A 22,591-nucleotide genomic window follows, 5' to 3' on the forward strand; every position below is an offset into this window, starting at 1 on the left:
TGTACGAGCCATGATTTATACTGAAAACAAAAATATTTATTACCATTTAGATACAGTTTTATCATTGAAATATAAAATTATTAGAAATGTCGGTTTTAACTGGGAACTTACTTTGAATTGAAAAAAAAATCAAGAATATAATGATCGAATTTAGACAAAACTCTACTGAGGACGTCGGAACTTCAAAATTTAATGGCTTTATTTTACTCCATAAATACTGAAAATGGCCCATGTGTTGAAAACGGCATTGCGGCGACGCTAGTAGTAACTTTGTTCTAGTTGTTTGGACTGTTATTAGTCTTTTGTCATGTAGAGCCGTTAAAAAACTCTTTAAAATGTATCAAGAAAACAGTTTATTCATATAATTATTGTGAAAATGACACAGTTGATTTTTCTAATTGTGTTTTTCTTTTTTTTTATCGAATCATTTCCATTACATATCGTTCCCGAAGACCCCGAACAAAAGAGAAGCTTCTAATAATTATAAAAGATCTGAGGAGAAATGGTTTCGGTTTTATTTTAAAAGAATAATTGAGACCATTATTTTTAATTTTTCAAGTTTTACCCATTTTTTTAGGTAAACTGAATTATGTCAGGATGTGAAAAAAATTCTTGAAATTCATGGGAGATTTTGAAATTTTTAAAAAGGCTTTGAAAGATTTTTAAGCAAAATTTTGCAATTTTGTCACATTACATAATTTTGGAAAAAAATTGAGTAAGTTTGAGATATTCAAAAGTTTTGAAACGATTCAAAAATAAATAAAACTGTAAAGTTTTTTCTTCTAAATTTTGTAAAGTTTCACGAAATGAAAGATATTTTTCAGGTTCCTAGGAAAAATTAAAATAACTTTTTATTTCGAAAAATTAATTTGAAGAAATCATATTAAACGAATTTTCCTTAAGTAAGGTAATTTTTGTAAATTTGGAAACATACAAATGTTAAAATATTTTAACTTCGTTACAAAGTCTAATTGAGTGAAAAAACCCACATTTAAGAGTTGGTCATTTCATTGTAACAGAAAAAAATATTTCAGAATTTACCATATTCCTTGTTTGTCATATATAGATATAATAATTACATTATATAGTAGCATTATATTGTAAAGCGGCAATATATAAAAAAAAATAGCTCTTTCTCAATATCTATGTAATTTTTAAAAATTTGAATTATGTCAATTTTGCTGCTTTTTCCTATATTAAACAAAATAATACGTAAGTAAATAAGTTTCATTTACTACAAATCTCGTGACACATTTTTTGTATTGGGCAGTACAGTGGAAGCACCCCCCTGATTAGAACACACAATCTCAAAATACACACACACTTTGATAGCAATATCAACATTTTGAAAAAAAAAAAAAAAAAAGTGTGGGGACTTCCGTTGGCATGTCCGCTATCATTTCCCAAATCTTTCAGACAAAATATTTATTACTGTAGAAAAAAGCCGGGGGAACCTAAAATCATTAAAATTAGTTTTGCTTTTTTGCGGAGAAATGTTTCCTCTTGCACACAATGCCTTTGTAGGGGCCCTTTCCAGGTTAAAATTTGAATTATCATTGTTTAAAGTTGTGTCAAAAAATTTGTTGACTAATTCAGTAATTGATATCCTTGAATAAATTTTGTATTTAATTCCAAACTTCAGAAAAAATAATGGACATAGCCTTGACTAGATTTCCCGGTAGCCGGACTACTTCAAATAAGACAGCTCAATGTTGAGATTAGGGCCTGGTTCCAACACCCTGTCTTCATACAAAGAACCATAATAAATTAAAAATGTGACCATTCTATTAATGAGTTTGGAAACATTACACTTATTCTAAATAGAAGCTGCTAGTGATTTTCTTTTAGGATTATCCGATTGGATTTTTATTATTATTTAAGGAAGCTCTCTTCATGTACATTCTTAAAACAATCTGACTATTAATTTAAAATCATTAATTTATTTTAAATCTTTGTCAAATGCACTAATTTGATTATAAAATTTTAAATCGTCTAAAAGTCATTGAAGTATTTATGAAATGTTCGAAAATCCTTTTAAATCTTTAGAAAAATATATTAAACTTTTGAAGTCTGGTGTACATCCAAAAACAGAGTGGCCAACTCTAGAAAAATCCGTTGCAAAGCCCTAGCTAATTCTAAAACGGAATTAACATCGTAGTTTTCAACTAATAAGTTTCATAATTTGTAAGTTAAAAATAACAAAAAATGTATAATTTAACATTATACATTAGCAGACAAGAAATTAAAAACGCACACAATTATTCACAATTTTAAATATATAAAATAACGGGTACAAGTTTTAATTATTTAAACTACCAAAAAATAACTTTCGTAAAATAAAAACAATTAAATGAATTGCATTGTTAAATAAACACCAATTTGAAAATAACGTGGATAATATGTATTAACATTAATAAAGATCAAGACCAAAGAACCAGTTATAAAGTTTTGGCGCTTAAAGTGACAGGAAGTGCAATGAACGCCGCTTAAAACGGTTAGTTGCACTAGACAAAATATTAGAATTCTTCTAATTGAAAATATCGATTCAGAGTGAAAAACTTTTAAAGGTAAATGTTTTAGAATTGCGCGATGAAAACTCTGACAGGAAATCAAAAACCTAAACTTTATTTTCCTTAATATAAAGTCCAAACTTCCGTTGCACGACATTTCTTCATTCCAAACTAGATACAAAATTTAGGAGAAAAAATGGAAAAATTATGAAGCGTTAATGTTAATATTCCGACGTTTGGGAGCTTTTTTTTTTTTTTTGGGAGTTTTTTCCGTCGTCGCTGGGACTCTGCTTCAAAGAGGCGTACGTTCGTAAACTGAAAGATGGCTTTTGTTTGCCACGAGGATTCTCATGGCCGAATCCCGAACAATCCCTTGCAGGAAACCGACTCTTAAAACAGTTTCCACCCAAACGTTTCAGTTTGAATTCCAGGAAAATATTCGATAATGCTTTCAAAGAAAAAATCGGAAAGAAGTAAATACAAACACTTCGAAATTATCCAAACAAATTAGATTTCATGAATATTATATAAAATAAAAACTGGGAACCTATAGAATGTAAGTTTTTCAAGTGACTTTGGAGGAACAACAAACAGAAAATCGAAATCCTTCAATTCTGAAAAGTAAACAGAGTTTTATAGAAATATTTTCTCGTTTATTAGTTTTGCCTCCAAGCTGTTTAGTCTTCGTCCGCAAATGCTCAGTTTCAAGGGCATTTAACATGTCAGTGAAAATAATCTCTAATATATATAAAATCAAGTTATTATCAATGCAATTAAATCACAGCCGATAGAAATATCCCAGTGCGGTAAATTTCGAAAATATCTAAATAAAAGACGAAGAAAAAGTCTGAAAGAACAAAGATATAATAAAATACTATTATCCTGAGAACTTTCAACACCGAAGAGACGCGGTAAGCACGAACTCCCGCACTTTTATACCTGAGCGGGAACGTAAAATCCACTTACAAACAAAAATACCAACTTTTCAAACAAATTGCAAATATACAACACTGCAGAAAAACGAAATGAAAATTCTTTTGGGTCGCAAAAAGAATCATCAATATGAAAATACTGAACGTATAATGAACGATTTCCCTCCAAGTACCGAGAACAATAATCAAAATGGCGGATGCCGTTACATTTAGACTAGGCACTGTGCGACTTCCCGAAGACGCTACATGAAAATTTTGTTTTTCTCGTTTCTCCGAAACTTAAAAAAAAATATGAAATACACCACCGTTTTACAAATTTTATAAATCTGCACCCTGGAAGTTTAAATGAAAGAATTTTCTTACCTGATTAGAGATTAGTTCAGAGACTATTCGTGGTCACAAAATTCTGCTACTGCTCACGGCGTCTGATGCAAAACTGATTTTTGTGCAGCGGCACAAAACACGAACGTACGACGGGATACAACTCACGGCACGCGCATGCGCTCTAGGACCCTCGGGGTGTGTCGGGTAACGAATTCCCTCCAAAAATGTTACAATTAACTATTTCGTAATCGATTAAATATAATGATTATGCTTTGAAAATTTTTTACGGGAAATAATTATATTTTTGAATTTTTCATTGATGAAAAAATCTTTAAACGATCGATTTTAGAGCATTTCATCATTCTGATTTCATAGAGAATTAGCGGATGAATCACGCATGCGCAGTACAAAGAAAAAGGACCATCAGTTGTCATCAAATAGAAAAACAAACTTTTCAGCCATTTTATAGTTTACTAATTTACTTTCTTTTTTGAATAAATACGAAATACTCTTTATTGTTTAATTATAATTACGATGCGGTTAAATAAATTTTGAATTCCATTTATGATTATATTTAAAATGATATTTTTCTCTACGATAGTGCTGCCGCCACTTTCACTGCCATTTTCAGTGATATCAGCGCTATCGAACGATTAATTTCCCTCCTAATTTCTATATAAACAGCAAACTAGCTCAAATGTGTTTTTGTTCGTTTCGAATAAATTATTTTATTTGGAGATAATAATCGATTTTTTTAAATCGTCAATCGCGCGCAGGTAGTTTTCGATTTGACGGCGAAATAATTTTTAATACGAAAAATGTTAGACATAATTCATATTTAATTTAGAAAAAGATTTTAAGTCTTAAATAATAAATAGTTGACTCATCAACCAGAAAAATATAAATTTTTAACCAATTTCATTTTGAACCAATAAAGGTGAAATGCGTTCCAATATAGATGCATTTTCTATATAACAATTTAATCATTAAATATGAAATTTTCAACAAAAAAGTTAATTCTCAACAAAATAGTTGAATTTTCAACCAAATATATGAATTTCTCACAAAAATGTTGAATCTTTAAAAGCATTAATTTTTTTAATGCAGTTCAACCTGTAAGGGTTAAGGAAGAATTTAATAGTTGATATTCCAAGCAAAGGAATTCAACTTTTGACCAAGTAGTTAAATTTTCAACCAAAGAATATAGATTCTCAACGAAAAATGTAATATTTGATATTTCTATCGAAAAATATGTTATTTTCAATAAAAAGCAATTGAATCCATAAAGACGCATTTTAAAGTAAAAAGTTGATATTTCAACCGAGACATATTAATCTTCAGCTAGAGATTAACTTTAAACAAAGTAGATTAATTTTCTAAAAAAAAATACGAATTATCAACGTGAAACTTGTCTATTGTTTGAATATATTGTTAAAAAGATGTTAAATGTATCATTTAATGACAGAATGTATTTATTTTTAGCATTCTATATTATTAAATTAAATTTCAATTCATTCGAATCACATTAAAAGTAAGAAAATTGGTATCGCGATTAATGGGACGTTTACTTTAATTGAGCGGAAAAATAATTTTTCTACAAAATCAAACATTTGTATAACTATAGTTTTTCAAGTTTATATATTTACTTGCTTTTAAGGTTATAGAAATATAAGTTTTTTAAGATTCTTGAAAAATTTAAAAAGATTTTTGCTTATTTCAAATCTGTCGAAACGTTTAATTTTTTTATTTACATGACTTTACAAAATTCTAGGCAAAATTCGAGTGGGAAATGTTTTTGCTAGTTACGACTTGCAGAAGTTTAAAAGAAATTTAATCATATTTTATAAATTTGCGGAAACCTTTTAAAGTTTTAATATATTTTTCTCTTCCAAACTTCCTAAAAATGCCTTAAAATCTTCCATATATTTTTCTTCACAATTTTGAAAATTCTTTTAAATACTCTCTTGATTTTAATGTATTAGAATAAAAACCACTTAAATTTTTACAGGAATCTTAATACTTTTTTTTATTATCTTGAAAACTTTTAAACTTCTTAAGAAGCCTCTTAAAATTAAAAAAAAATACATTTTGTTTAAAAATGGTTGAAATCTTCCCAAGATTGAATTTTTTCCAATCATTCCGAAACTTGTACAACTTCGAAATAGTTTTTAAAACAGTACAGTTTTTCTAAAATTTGTTAAAATCAGGGTGGCCGTTTTAATCACAGAAAATAATTCCCGGTCATTTCCCAGGATTTTCCTGGTTTTCAACCATTTTTCGCGGTCAATGAAATTAAAAATTTCGAATTCAAAAACTGAAAATTTCTTCATTTGAAGTAATAAAGACAGCTCCAAAATCATTTTAAACCATTCTAGCCCAGAAATATTAAAAATTGAACGAATAAATTTTTGTTATGATCTGAACATTTCTTAAATTTAACGTTAAATTATTTTTATTTTAAATAGCTTAAAAATCCTTTAAAATCTTCGAATATTTCCTACATGTTTTTTAAATCCTACAAAATGTAAATATTTCTTTAAACTTTTCTAGATTCATTTTCGACAATTTTGGAAATCTTTTTTAATATCCTCTTAATATTAATGTTTTAAAATAAAAAAGTCATATTCAACTTTTCTAGGAATCTTGAGAAAATGTTTTTTATACTTTTGAAGCCTTTCACAATTCTCAAAAAGTTTAGAAATTTTTTTGTTCAATATCTGCAAAAATCTATGCGAAATTTTATACGAACAGGCGAATACTTCTAAATATTAAGTAATTGTTCTTTTTCTTAATTACAAAATAAAAATCTTAAAATTTTAGACTAACACAATATTTTAAATTTAATAAATGCCTTTAATTATGAACATATTATTGATAGGTAATTTTAAATTAAAAATAGTTTATAAAGTTTCAATCAGGCGTTTTTACTTTTTTTTACTACTTAGATTTTCCATTTGAAACAGTTTAATTTTCAGCCTTAAAATTCTTAAATTTTAAACAGATTTCACATAATCTTTTAAAATCAATTATTATTCACTCGTTAATCCTTAATATACAGTTCTTTTTTAAAAATCATTATAATTCAGGGTAGCCATTTTTGTTTAAATTTTTGTCTCCCGGTGAATATTCGTGATTTCTTTTGGTCTATAAAAAAATTAACTTTCTTTGCAAAACCCACCGTTTTTTCACATATATTATAAATTGCGGAAGTCGATAAATGTCAGCGAAGCTTTTTGCAAGGAATTCTTTGATTTTTAAATCATATAATACGAAGGATAATGAAATTGTTACGGATAAGCGTTTTATTGTACACTAGCAGCAAATGCACATGCGCAAATCGCGCGTTCCTGTCACTGAATTTAAATACTAACATGAGAATAGGCAAATTAAAAAATCCATTATCAAATCAATTTTTTAATATAAGGTTTTATATATTTTTGAAATAATAGTTAATAACGAATAATTTTGAATTGCAAGCTCTTGAAATTTAGAAAAATATACAAACGATTTTGGAAAATTTAAATAGAAAAAGCGAGTTGAATTGTATAATTTCTAAGTCGAAGCGCTAAAAATTAAAGAATTGTTATTTGATTTGGAGAATCACGAAATTAGAATGATCTTAGATTAAAAACTTAAAAATATAACAATGTAAAAACGTTAAAAAATGTATAATTAAGATTCAAATTTTGGAAGTCTGATAGTTTAAAATTAAGAGTAATTAAAATTGTATTCTTGATAATTAAAAGCCTTTAAAATAAATAATTAAAGATTGAAGACTTTGAAATTTGAATAATTTGAATTTAAAGCGATTAAAATTTGACAATTTAATACTGAAAACTAAATTGAATCTTTCAAATGCCAAGCTTCTGATATTCTAGAATTTTAAATTGTCATGATATAATAAAATTACAAGTTAACATTAAAACTGATTAGAAGACGTTTTCTAAAATGAACAATGAATTAAATTATTTAAAATAAAAACCTTTTGAAATATGTAGTAATTTTAAATAAGAAACGTTAAAATAAAAAAATGTATACTCCCAAACTTTTAAACTTAAACGAATGAGAACTTCATTTAAAATTGAATAAAATTTTAGTCACCAAAAATTGTGTTATTAAAACTTCTTTATACTCAAACACTTTAAAATTTCAATAATTGTAAGTAAATTAAAATCGCTTCAAAATTAATAATTTTCAAATTGCTAATAATACTTTCTAAAATTTAACCAATTCAATTTCAATTGAAAGTTAAAACCTTAAAAAGGAAAAAATTTTAAATGTAATGTTGTTAATAAAAATTCGGAAATCTAACATTGTAACCACTTACAATTACCGAAAGTGTCCTTTTACTGATAAATCAATTTCAGATAGATTAACTTTCAATGTTTTTTATTTGAAACTCAATTTTTAATTGTTTTATTTCAAATCTTCCTTAAAATTATCATTCATTCTAGAAATTTTCAAATATAAAATATTTTTCAATTTAAAATTACTTATTTGCTTAAATTTTTAACTAAGAATCGGAGAATTTTAAAATCTTAAATATAAAATAAAAAATTAAGATAAAGAATGCAAAACATTGTTGTTATGTTATGATTTCATTTTTTGAAAATTTACAGTTTCATTCTTTTCAATCAAAAATTGCTTTATATTTACATAAAAAATTATTAAATTAAAAGTTGACTATAAAGTCCTTCAATATAAAATTTTGAAATATTTAGTAGCAAAATGGTCCTAAAATTTTAAATTTGAAACAAAAATATATTGAAATTTGAAATTCCCAACATCCAAAAATCAATCTAAAAATATATTATTAAAAGTATCATATGTAGTATCAAGTAACTATTTAAAATTATTCTAAACACTTCAAAAATTACATAATTTTTAGTTGGGGACCTTCAAGAATTACAAAATTCGCAAATTAAAAAATACGGGAAATCTCTAGGTATATTTCTCTCCCGGTTCACCCGGGTTGGTGGCCACCCCGCATTTATCTACAAAAAAAGTTTTTTTTTTATCCAAAATAGTCGATTTCAAACGCTATTAATTAGTTAAAAGATTTTCGGATTACGTATTGTAAACTTGATATCATAATTCAGGGGAGCTGAAAAAGTGCGGCTAGGTGCACCGAATTGCGGTGAGCGTGGTACAAATATTTTCGTTGTAGACACTTAGTCCATAAAAAGCTCCTATTTTTTTTGTTCGAAACTTTAAAAAATTTACAACTTGCTTTAAATTTTTTGAAATCTAAAATTTATTATTATTGTATATTTCCAAAACTTCTAACTATCTCTTAAACTAACTCGAGTTTTCTCGAATATTTTGTATTCTTGAAAAATTGAAAAAATGGCGTTTAAAATCATTTGAAATTTTTTACGGGAATCTTCTTGTAATGATAGTAAGGATTTTTTTTTAAATTTAAATTTGGTAAATTTGGAAAAATAATGTAATTTTGCCTTCTTAGTAAGAAGGCAAAATTACTTTATTTTTCCAAATCCCATTTTAAAAGTAAAACCAATAGAATTTCAAAGTCTGCAATATTATGTTAAACCTTTTAAAAAGATATGTGTAAGAATAAGAAAAGTGGTAATGAATGAAAAAAGATATTTATTTTCAGTAATTTCAATTTATTGACTTACAATATCTATTTTTATTATAATACACTACCTATTACAATTATAGCATAAGAAGCAGTAATGAAAATTCGTTCTACGAATTATGTACGTCGTGAGATATCAATCATCATTCCTATAATGTATAAACTTTCAGTCGTAAAAAAAAAATATTAGAACAAAATTTATTTAACGGTTACAATATAGCTACGAAACTATCTTGGTATTAATTTCTTTCATTAATTCTGTTTTGCCAAAAATATTCATTAATATTTTTTATTTTCATTTGAACAAAGTACGTTCACCATTTCTTTTTCTTTTTTTGCTACTCAATTTGTACTGACATTTATTACAATTTGCTACACTCATGTAGAATTTTTAGCAGAAAAAACTTGTTGCATTTGAAAATGAAATCTTTTTTTATGTGTCAGAACATGTCTGTTTTCTTCATTTACTTTCTATACAGTAAAATTCGCGATTCAAATTGGATCATTACTAATCATACATTGAATCGCAATTATTTTTTGTGCTGAATGTAATTAAACCATTTCGATTGTTTGTACACGTATCCAATATCTTTTGTGTCAGCTTTGCACTTATAACAATACCTTTCTTTTTGTACGCAGCATCAGACTTTTATACTCAAACAAGAAACTCGCTTTCGCGATCTTGCAGCTTTATTATTGATATCGATGCCAAATAATATTTAAAAAGTTTTTAAATCTAAAGAAAAATTTCAGGATTTCTAATTTACTCTATTAAAATCTCTTCTCTTAAAATAGAAGCCTTTTAAGTTAAATTTTATAGAGAAGAAATTACTAGAAATAAAATTGACTGCTTTTAATTGATTTAATTTATCCTCAATTCTAAAGCACGAGTTCTAAAACTTCTATAGTTAAACTGAAATGAAAAACACTTCTTAAGCGAAATAATTCTTAAGAACTTTGTACTTTTCGATAGCTTCAAATTTGAGTTTCAAGTTTGTCTTTATAGTGAAATTTTCAATTTAATGGTTTATTAGGCCAATAGTTTCATAGAAATTTGTTCTCTATTTCTTTAAAATAAAAATCAAATCGAGTTTTTCAAATTATTTTTCTAAGACAATCGTGTACAGCCTCGCAGAACGTAGAAAAAAATAATTAAATGCATTATTGTGAAAATATCGATGAAATCACAAAACGGACAAACCACAATTGAGGCCTCGGATTCCGGAATCACTTATTAATTTGTACTACTGAACGTAGTTGGCCTCTCTACATCTTTTTTTTTCATGAGAAAAAAAAGTTGTAGCTTTTTCTGTTTCCGAACTAAACCGAAAAACACGTTTTTTTTAAAGAAAATAACATTTTTTCACCATTTTTGACTTCAACTCGCTGTAATTCAGCCGATTCTTTGAATTTTTAAATTAATTTTTCAGGAAATATTTTTTATGTTGTTCCGAAAGATATAAATATGCTTTCTAGGAAAAGAATTATTTACAACAAATCATAAAATACAATCATACAACTTTTTTGTTACGGAATAGATGCAAAATTAAATTTTCTAAAAGAATTTGCACTTTTGAAATTATAATTTGAAACTTGATGGAAAACTGCCCAGAGACAACCATGTTCAATGTAAAAAATGTAAAGGTGGTTATAGAATCCGAGCCCTCAATTTGGAACTGAATAGTCCCGCATTTCCTCAGAGTAATCTAAATTGCAACTCTCGTTATAATCCTTAAAATTAATAAATAATAGTGAGGTCCCACACGAATGAAGCTAAACAAAACCACATTTTTTTTGCTAGACAAGCGTAAATTAAATTCGATGGTAGAGACATCCGTATTCCGCAGTGAAAATTTTGAGTGAAATATGAAATTTGTCGCCTCTTGATTCGTTTTCGTTATGCAAGTAACAAAAAGAGATTTTCGACAATTTCACAATTCGAAAGAAGCCTCGGAAAAAAGCACTGCGATTCCCACTTGTCCTTGAAATCGCACGATTAAGCAGTCTTGCCTTATTTTCAGACCATTCAAAATCTGTAGCTGAGGTATCATAAAAGTCGTATAATATCGTAAATATTATATTTATATTTCTAATTTATTTAATTACATATATATATATATATTTATTATATATATTTTAATTATTTATTTATAACTTACATATGATTGAGAGTCTCGCAGTGCTTTTTTTTTTAAATTGAGCTATAGTTCGACGTAGATTGTACAAAAAAATAATTACAACGCTCAAGCGGTTACTTTGTATACTAAGAGAGATTTTTAAAAACGTACAAAATTCCAATTATATCAAACAGTCGGTGATATGAGTCGAGAATCCTTTAGGTATACATATAAAATGCACACATAGAAGTAACCACAATCAGAACGACAGACCATTTTAAATTTCTAATCATTTGTTACATCGTCTATTATATTTAATATTGTATTATAGCTACGATAATTCAGTAGTATTATTGTTTCGATTTACAGAGTAGCGACGAGCCTTCAGAATTCGAGTGAAGTTTATTTTTATTTATTTTTCAAGTCCTTCAACATCCATATCGCGATTAAAAAAGGACTTTCGCATTTTCAGATTCGAGATTTTTTGGCGAATCTTCATAGCCACCCTGTCTAGATTCAGACCTTGATTCCAAATTTAATTTTCAATTGTAACTCCAAGAAAGGGGAAACAAAAACTGTGTCTTATGTTGATCCTAAAGTTTTACTTTGTAGAATTTCAAAATTGAGAAATTGTTTTTTTAACAACTTACGTCAATAGAAAATTAAGTTGAAAATTTGGGAAATGAAACAAAAGATCCCAAACAACGGTCCCAATAATCGTGAAATTCAGTTATAACTTAAATTTATTGTTAAAAATATGTTTAATGTAATATTTAATCATAAAATCCGATTATTTTTGGCATTTTATAGTATCAAATGGAATTTTAATTCTAGTTAGATAAAAGAAAGATAAAAAAAGGAAATTGGCGTCACGATTATTAGAACCTTTGCCTTCATTCTAAAAATTTAGAACCATTTATCGTTTCTTAGTGCCTTTTAAATAACTTCTCAAATTTTCAACTGGAGATTTCATTGTATGCGGACGTAAGTTAAAAAAAAAATTCAGTAACTTTGACATGCCCTTAAAATCCAAATTCTTGATTCCGATTTAGAAACAAATATGAGTTCCTTTCCTGGGATGGAATTGACTATAAAATCGTAGATCAAGGTTTCTGGAATATCTGTTAAAATACATAGCACATTGCTTTTTTTTAACACCGCAAGCTAGATATTACGAATATATTTTTTCTCTTTTCCCTAACATAAGTCAAACGACACGTTTTTCTCATCCTTGTAAAGAGTGACACCTAGATCAAGCTTATGGATAATATTTATAAACATTTGTCTTTTATTCCTCTTTCGATTTCACCTACACTTGTGTTTTTTTTTAGGCTACGCAAACATCGTATTATTGTTCCGGAAGACGGTTTTGTCTCGTTATTGCAAAAATAGTCGAACGCTTTAACAGGCGCATTTCTATTGGATTCTGCATTTATATTGATCCCGGCAAATTTTCATCAAAAGTCAAAACACCAATTTGCAAATTTCTTGGATCTTTAATACAGAAGAGGCGATTCGGTTTTATAAAGATGCAGAATGTCCAATAGAAATCGAATATGTAACATCACTTCCATCATTTGCGATTGATAACTACATTACTTTCTTAAACCTGGTGACCAAAATGCCATTATTTGCCATGCTAATCGACGCTTTCTAAATTTCTTCGAATCCACAAGAAAATATTGCCCGGAAATCTTTTTAATTTTGGTAAAGACATTTTAACCCAAAACTAAAGAAACAAAAGAGGAAACAAAAGAGTAAACAAAACTTGGTCCCTTGAATTGACATCAAAAATGGGAAAGATAACATTAAAAAGCACCCGTCACCATGGATTTTCAAAAAGCACTCGATTAGCAGAAAGTGTCAAACTGAAAGCCGTAATCGCATAACAAATTCATTAGTCGAATATAAAAAGCTACTTTTTAAAGACGATCTGAATTAATAATAGATCATTGTCGACTAACTGTAATTGTTATATAAATGAATCGAAATTTGTTTTTATTTTTGTTTGTTTCAAGACGTCGGATACCACTATTTTACGTAAATTTATTATTGTACAGTAGCCTAGTGATTATGTGTAGGTTTTTCTTTCTCGAATGTCCAGACAATTCTTCAATTTCACCGATTTTCTATATTAAATTCATCTAAAAACACGTCTCGCGAGACGAAATTTTTGATTGAATCGAATCAACAAAGAGGTAAACTCGTAGAAGAATCATTTGTACAAAGAGGTTAGTAAACGTCGCTTTTGTATTGTTTTGTAATTTTTCAAAAATATAGCTAATCTGTTCAATTTTTTCTGCCCGGTTGTTGGCCTTCTTTGATTAACGAAAAAATTCATTCTAAGCTCTTCAGCGAGATCAGTTTGTAAATTTATTTATTTATTTTAATTTTGATAAAAACATTACTAAAAATAGAGTTAAAAATATTAAGAAATAAATATTCGTGAAAGCAAAGAAACCAACAAATAGGGCAGTTTCTTTTTTATAAATATTCAACTGTGTAAGTTTTCTTCGGTAAGTAATAATAGCTAATTATTCACATTGCTACTCTTCTATTAATCTATTTGTAGCTAAATTTGTCGTTTTCGCTATAATTTAATTTCATAATAATAATAATTAATATGATCGCAGTATATTATCGTTACAGGTAAAATAGCGTAATATGATGTAATTGTTTATAGTATTTATATATCATTATATTATTCAGGAATATTATCTATATATTCTTTCTTTTGCTTGGCGTGATCGAAAGTTTTGACAGGTCTCATTTTAATCTCGATATAAAAGGAAACTTAATTATTTAAAAAAATAGATAAATTTTCATTTTTTCGACGACATTTCGATTGATATTTCAAATGCCCACATATTTCTACAAAAATATAATTAAATCCTAAAATAAATTTCGGACTGCAGTGTTAAAAACATGCAGTTTATCGATTAACATGGATTTTGATTGTGATTTGACATTTGCATCATTTCAACGACAAATTCCCTAGGAATAAAAAATGAATAATACTATAAAATGCTATAATATTGGTACTATCTTTTTTGTTGAATACGAAACAACCAGATATCTGGAAATTTGTTGTTTGTACAATCAAGAAAAAGTTAATAAATTGAAAGAGATAAATTACTAATTAAATCGATAATATTGAATCGATAAAGCTAAGTCGTTAAAACTAAATTAATATAATTTTTCGAGTGAACTGACGATCACGGCGAGCTCACATTAATCGTGCATATCATTTTTCACGAGCATTGGCTACAAAAACTACGTCGAGTATTAATCTTTCAAATTCTTCTGAAAATCTGCTCTTTAATTAACACAAAAACTCGTAAAAAATGCGTGAACGAGAATTGAAAAATGCATTATCGTAGCGCTAAATTGATTAAATCCTAGATAGTATTTTAAAAATTAACCCATGGTATGTACGATTATTGGATATTAAATTTATTTATTACGAAAGTGAAATTTCGTATTCATAGTATGAATCGCTATAAAATATATAATTTACAATTACAACAATTTTTCTTTATCTACTCTCGCGAATCTTTAAGACACCTTCTGAAAAAACGAAATGCGACATATTAGATATTTTTTTATATCTGCATATATCGTTTTACTAAACCGTGCACATCATGGGTTAATAAGTTCATACTTTTTCCATTAACGCTTATTAATATTTTAATATTTATTTGTAATAAAAACTGACCTAATAAAAACATTTCTTTTTGGCCTCATTTTTTGATACAAAATTATGAAGGTAGAGGGAAAATACTAATTAAGACTGAGAAAAGTAACAATTGGATTGCGCAAACATACGATTGGTTAACTGAAGTCTGTCATAATACCCACTTCGATCCTTCTTTTATTTACCAATTGGTTAGTATTTTCGAGGCAAGAATTCCATTTAAAAACTTGTCGAACTTTAAAAGTGATAGAAGGGTATTATTGCAATTTTTAAATCGACTACGATTTCAGCCCCTTGTTTTTTTTTATTTATAAGAATTTATTATATTTATATTAAATTTATTATAGTAGCAGGGGTACACGTGTCTATATTTTTTGTGATCTAAAACATTCCTACGATGAGGCGCCGATAATTTTTTTCAACAAAAAAAAAAAAAAAACGAGTACTGACCGAATCCAATTCAAATCAAGCGAGTCAATTAATTTTTCTTTTATTTCAAAAATCATTATTTGTATCATTTTACCTTAAAAACTGTGTCATTTTTGTAAATTTTTTTTTTCGGTTTTTTGAAAATAAGAATTTTTTTTAAACCTCATATTTTTTCTCCTGAAATGTTTATGAATAATTGGTAATAATATAGTCTACTTACCATAAATTCATCAATTTCCTATTTGGTATTTTTTTTTGTTGCTTTCCGGTAAAAAAATTAGTTTTTATTTTTTGCTGTAAATTTTGCCCTGTTTGCAGAACCAATGAGAAACCGATGAAAAAATAAACAAATAAAAAATGGTAAAGCTATTTCAATTTTCCCCCAGATTCAAAATTTATGTTAATTTAACTATATATTTCATATCATTCCTGAAAATCCGAAAAAAGCCGCTTCGCGAAAACTTCGTGTTTAAAATTTTTAAAAAATCGAAATAGCTTTACCAGTTTTGTTCTTCGTTATTTTCATAGATTGAGAAATTGCAAAAAGGGCAAGGCTTTGGAAAAAAGAATCATTTTTTCCGGCCGAAAAAATTGCTAATGTAAAATTAATGAATTTTTTAATACTAATTCCTATACTTTTCAGGGAAAATGTCACAATACCAATAATCCTGAACATGCAAATCTCCGGTCTGCATGATTCGAAATGGATTCGGTCTACTATATTTTTAAATTTGCTACCTTTTTAAAGAAAGATTGTGCTTATCATTTTTTAAAACACTTTTTTGTATATTTCCAAAAATATACTTTTTCAAAAATGTTATAGTAAAATGTAGAAAATGGAATTAGAAGTTTCTAATAGAAATCTTTAAATGGAAAAAATTTTCTTTTGAATTTTTTTCCCTATCCGCATATATGAAAAACCCCAAAATTTTGAAACATAAAATGTTATCTTAAGAGTTTCAAAATAATATTTTGAATTTTTTACACTCATTCCTAATTTTTTAAAATGCTTTCTTGATAATTTGAGCCAGAGTTATGCAAGTTTCGTTGTACCGCAGCTACTAATAGTGAAATATTCTTTAGTAAATGTGGAATATTTGAATGGGACTGAAAATGTCGGCGATAAGTCTTTTAAAAACCAATTATCGTAACATTGTAATACCTACGAAAAAAATTTTATAGCGTCATCCTATCTAACCTAGTAATTTGTAGCTTAATGAATATAATATAATATATATATATATATATATATATATCTATTTATATACTTTTTTTAATTACGAATGCTATAGTCCTTCTTTGTCATAGAATTTAACAATAGTAGTATTTTTTAAATGAGAGAATTTCTAGTGCCCTACTGATTACTAATTCCACATTAATGAATCATCAGTTATCAATCATCAATTACGAATTACGTTTGATGGATTTGAGAAGACGTACCGGGGCGCCACCAAGCTGAGGATTTGCGATCATTAAATACATATTTTGATTAATAAATTGAAAAATCCTAACTTCCCCTATTGGCATACGATTATAGAATAAACGCTACAACACAAACGAGTTGTATCACTCGAATTAATTCTAGCCACTTACGCGATTCATTCTGCGTCGCTAATCTTCACACAGTAATTCAACATGTACTTTTTTCATAATAGCTAGATTTGCTTCTTGTTACATTTAACATATGAAAGTATTATTTCACCTACAGAAAACCACAGAATATTTATTATATTTTATATATTCAATACATATATACGTACAATAAGTATTTCCTATTTACAGTCTAAGTTAAACCTACTTGCCGTTATGAAAATAGAAGCATGTCATATAAAATTCAAGTTACGGCTATATTTTTTCTCTCGGTGCATCTAAAGCTAGTTAGGTTTTCTCAAGACTGATTTGGCTCTCTTAAAAATTATTAGAAAAACTCTTCCTATTACAATTGTTTTCAAGAGGTGACTATTTCTCAAGGTTTCTCCAATTATCTGGATATCAAGAAATCCAATAACGATCAGCAACCTCGTCTTTCAAATTACAAATTAGATGTACAGTTAATACTCATTTAAGAACTAGATACCCCTAGAGGTAAATTGAAAAATCCTACTTACATAGCTTTAAATACAGAACTATGAGCGCAATCTTCAGTTTGGTGACGCTTATACAGTTCATCAGTTAGGAAACTGTTTTAAAAGTGTTGCGTTTTTATATGTTAAATTAAACACTTTAAAGTAAAAAAAGCTTTCGGAATGACCAGATAAAGTGATACCGGTACGGGTGAATGTAACAATAAATACAAAATGTAGGCAGTAAAAAAAAAGAAAAAAAAAAAAGAAAAAAAAAAGAATTGTATCACATCCACCTTGAGGAGTCAGCTATTTTTTTTTGTTTTGCTGGGTTTCGTTTCTCTCGCAGGTGTGTTAAGATTCGGTTTTAGTAATTAAGACGTCGACATTTGTCAGGACAATACTTGTCCCTTGTTGATTGGCGCTAAGAGATAAACTGAAAGGATCGCGAAGAAGTTTTCCTACCTAACTTGTGGAGACCACCGGAGTCTGGCAGTACGGGCAATCGTGTTGATTCGGAGCGCACGTTGAACAAACTACACGATGGTTGCACGCCGAGAGGGTTATCGTGCGACTTTGTTCCTCGCATACCATGCACCTATTTGCCTTTTCCCTGTACAGCACCTGAAATGGCAACATCTGAGCTACCCACTGTTTTCTTTACGCAAATTATTGCAGAGAACGAAAAGTACAACTGCGTCTCACAATTTGCCGGGAATCTCCCTTTTAGATTTCTTTGATTTTCTAGGTTTACTTTTAATAGAGACTCCCAGAATACTAGTTGAAAAAAGTGAAAAGTTCGCAAAAACTGTCCTGACTTGGATAATATTTTAATATTAGAAAATAATATATTCTAATCCTTCCTTTGAAATTGGAATAGCCTTGAGTGGTTATTTCAGATTTCAGCCTGAAAAATAATATGCAATTTTTTTTTGCTTTCATTTCAAGTGAGCTACGAATCCCATTTGAAATTATTAAATTGAGGTTTGCTTCAAAACTTACAATGCAATTAACCAAAATTAAAAGCATTTGCAAATTTAAAACTTCAATCGAAATTTTAATAATTTTTAAATACAATTAAAACTGACCTCTGAAATTGAAAAAATTTGGAATGTCATAGTTTTCAAATAAAATTAAAATATTTATAAAGATTTCAAAATATTATGCAAACTTAAGACAATGCAAATTTGAGAGGAATTCTGAAGTTCCTTTTCAAATGAAATACTCCAAGCTAAAAATTGGAAGAAGATAAAAACATGTTGTCATGAATTTTAAAAGGATTGAAATTTAAAAGCTTTCTAGATTGGAATGTTTCGAAATCCAAGGCTAAAATGAGTCAATTTTAAATATGTAAATTAAAAAAGGATAAAAGATATTTTTCATCATTATTATGAAATTTTTAATCTCAACTTAAAAAAACTCTACAAATTTTGAACCCAATGACTTTCTATACAAACTTTTAATTTTAAGATATAAAAGCAAAAATGTCATTAGACCTTTAGGAAGTTTGTAACCTTCCTACGTTCTTAATAATTCAGAAATCTCTTTATGAATAAAAATATTCAAAATCATAGAGCAATAAAAGAAATGACTACTCCGTCATAATTTTGTTTGGAATAATTCATTCAACTAAAAAAAAAAAAAAACTAACAATAAAAAAACGAACAACGGAAATGAAAAACCAGTCTAACGTTTTTCTTGAAATAAAGACCATCAACAGTTTCGATCTTTCCACTTTTTTCAAAAGTAAATTCAAAAGCAAAATAATAATAAATAAATATTTTTCTCTCAAATTACCCACTTTTGTCTTCCTGATTTTGAACTTTACGGTGCGACTAACAGCGAAGAATTATAATTTCATTTATCACAAATAACGTGAACGTAGAAGGCACAGATCGAATCTCAGGGGATTAAATGGCGTGCCTTCTTGCAAGAAGCGTCGTTAAAAATAGTTTGAAAATCGCCCGATTGACCAGCTGTTCAAGCCCGATTGACAATTTTGCTTCACCTTTTCCAGTTCTTCAAGATCCGAACGTAGTTGCGACTGAATCGATTGCAATGTTGTTAATGGAAGAGACCTAAGTTCACTAGTCCTCTTCAAAGTATGCAAGTAAGGTCCACCGTTAGCCGCTTCCTTCTCAACTCTTAGCTGCTTCAGTGCCTGCAATTCAGTTTGAAACTAAAAAAATTTTCATTAAAATATTTGTTTCATCCAGAAGAGCTGGAACACCTTTGAATGTTTTAAAAAAGGTGAAGTATGAGAACCTTCAGAAAAAAATACATAAGCCGTCGTCGTGGGACGCCCGGCAGAAGTGATAACTTCATATGATGTAAATTGAAGTGGCTTTTCTTTCAACAGTTTCAACAGAAAAAATAGTTGAAATATTACTAGTGTGGCGATTCGGCGGACGATTTCAAATTTCCGGTATTTCCCAGTCAAGTTTTTCAATTTTCCGGGCCATAACATTCATATTTGTCGCAAAAAGCAAACATTTATTTTAAATCGTGAAGTTCATTCCAAGCACCCTTTAACACAGCAGAGCTAAAAATTGCAAAATACATGAATTTTCAAATAAAATTATGAATCTTCAATGGGAATAGTGGAATTTTAAACCAAACAGATGATTTTCCAACTAAAATTATGAATATTTAACTGAAATACTTGAGTTTTTAACCAAAAAGATGAATTTTTAAACAATAAGATTACTTTTCAATCAAAAATATTAATGTTCTAAAAAAAAACAATTTTTCAACAAAATACATGAATTTTAACGGAATCGTTGAATTTTCAATCAAAGGGGATAAGTTTTCAACCAAATGGTTGAAAACTATAGGCATCTGCCTTTGAAGCTTAACAAACTCAGTTAAAAAAAATGCTAGCGCAACAAAACAACAGTCATTTAAAAGCTAAAAGTGTTCTACGTTAATGAGCTTGAAGACGTTTATGTAAAAAATTTGTTGTGCTTAGCAGACTGAAAAATGTAAAAAAAAGTAAGGGTTTTTGGATACATTTAAGAACAGTCAAGTTTAGAGCATTATTTCTTATACAAGGGGCGATGGAAAAAATTTGAAAAAATTCATGAGTATGAGGAAAACTGTTGTGAACCAGTTGCAGTTGAGAAATTTAAAAAAATAAATAATTATAAGTTTTAAGCTATAAAAATCGAAGTTAAAAAAAAAAACAAATTTTCAACTAAAAAAGGTCATTTTTCAACAAAGAATGGAATAATTGAATTTTCAGTCAAAAATTGAATTTTCAACCAAAAACATTAATTTTTGACTAAAATTATGAAAGATTCATCTGAAATAGTATTATCACTTTAAGAAAAAAATTATTTTAAACCAAAAAAAGGAACAAATTTTCAATAAAAAAGTTAAGTTTTTAGTAAAAAAAATGCATTTTCATGCAATGAAAAAACAAGTTTTCAATTGAATAGCTCAATTTTCAACTAAAAAGATATATTTTTAACTAAAATGATGAATCTTCAATGAAAAAAATATAATTTTCAACAATGAGTTCATTCTTCAACCAATTAAACTTATTTCTAGCCTCAAAGATGAAATTACAACAAAAATTTTTTTTTTTAACAATTTGATTACCTTTTAAAGAAAAAATTATTTTCTACAAAAAAGGTCGATTTTCTATAAAAAAAACTAGATAAAAAAAACGTTAAATATGATTATATTTTCAGTTGCAAAAATTAACTTTCAATCGAACAAGTAAATTTTCAACTAAAATTATGAGTCTTTAACTCGAAAAGTTGAATCGTATACCTACCAAAAAGATGTATCTTCAACCAATTAGATTAATTGTCTATAAAAAAAACGAATTTTCTAAATTACATGAATTTTCAAAGAAATAGTTTAATTTTCAAATAAAAAATATACATTTCCAACAAAAAAATATAAGAGTCGAATTTTCCTTTAAAATCGGATTTTCAAAAAAATAGTTACATTTTTAGTTAAAAAATTGATTTTCCACATTACTCTAAATTTCTGTCTTGGTACAGTAAATATTTAAAGTCCATTCTTCTAAATCCCACTTTTAGTTCTTTAAGAAAATTTCCCTTTCCATGTCACTTTTCTCAATTAACCAAAATTATTAAAATAATGAAAACTTGAATTATGCTACGATCAGAAGTAAATTCTCTGTTTTTCGAACAAGTCGCCAACCTAATTACTTGAATTAAATAGAAGATTTGGGAGTTGGTTCAAAATGTGACCTACAAGAAGAGCGCATGCCGCTATACCCTTTTATATATATATATGTGTGTGTGTGTGAGCGCATGCCGCTATATATTGTTTATACTGCCAGGGGCTAAGTGTCAGTATGAGAGGGAAGGACGGACAGAAAGAGAGCCAGAGGGAGGGGCGGGGGGGGGGGGGGAAAGAAGCGAAGGAGAGATAGAGGGAGGGGGATTGAAAGAGTCAGTCAGTGGGAGAAGCGAGGGAGAGATAGAGGAGAGGAAGCGTTACCCACTTTTGTGAGTTCACACCATGCCATAAGAAGTTATCACTTCAAAAATAAACTAAAATAGAATAAAATAATAAAACTGACCTCATCCCTTTGTTGTTCAGCTATAGTTGCTTTACGCTTTGCCTCCTCACTTTCCAATTGCCACGCTGCACAGGCTGCTCTCGCCTGATTTATGCGTTCGTCCCACGTTGCGAGTTGCTGACGACTCGACGTTAATTCATCTCTCAACCTCTGCACCTGCGACTACGCATCAATTAACGATTATTCCTCTGCCAAACTTTATTTCTAAGCGAGGGGTTGACAATTCCACTTTTGGGTATAAATCAGAGTTCAAGATTTCAAAAAATTTTCGTAAACACTTCAACGATTTTATTAAGACTCCAAACAAATGCACAAAGATTTTCAAAATTTTAATAGATTTAAACAAATGGAATTTGTTCAATTTA

The 22,591-nt window shown here is 28.1% G+C and overlaps 1 protein-coding gene across 6 annotated transcripts in view; it reads right to left on the reverse strand.

Moving 5' to 3' along the window:
- Positions 1-9,704: 9,704 nt before the first annotated feature.
- Positions 9,705-22,591, reverse strand: part of LOC117170716 (putative E3 ubiquitin-protein ligase UNKL) — a 59,640-nt gene continuing 46,753 nt past the window's right edge. For 4 of the 6 annotated variants that reach the window (XM_033357723.1, XM_033357721.1, XM_033357720.1 and 1 more), the window contains 3 exons: positions 22,227-22,388; positions 19,677-19,847; positions 9,705-18,292 (listed from right to left, as the gene is read on the reverse strand). In XM_033357723.1, coding sequence (XP_033213614.1) covers positions 18,134-18,292; positions 19,677-19,847; positions 22,227-22,388 — 492 coding nt within the window. In that variant the 3' untranslated portion in view covers positions 9,705-18,133. The remainder of the gene's footprint in view (positions 18,293-19,676; positions 19,848-22,226; positions 22,389-22,591) is intronic. The other 2 variants (XM_033357724.1, XM_033357722.1) reach the window with 1 other exon arrangement.

The sequence above is a fragment of the Belonocnema kinseyi genome, chromosome 4 (genome assembly GCF_010883055.1).
Source record: "Belonocnema kinseyi isolate 2016_QV_RU_SX_M_011 chromosome 4, B_treatae_v1, whole genome shotgun sequence".
In the NCBI taxonomy this organism is placed as follows: domain Eukaryota; kingdom Metazoa; phylum Arthropoda; class Insecta; order Hymenoptera; family Cynipidae; genus Belonocnema; species Belonocnema kinseyi.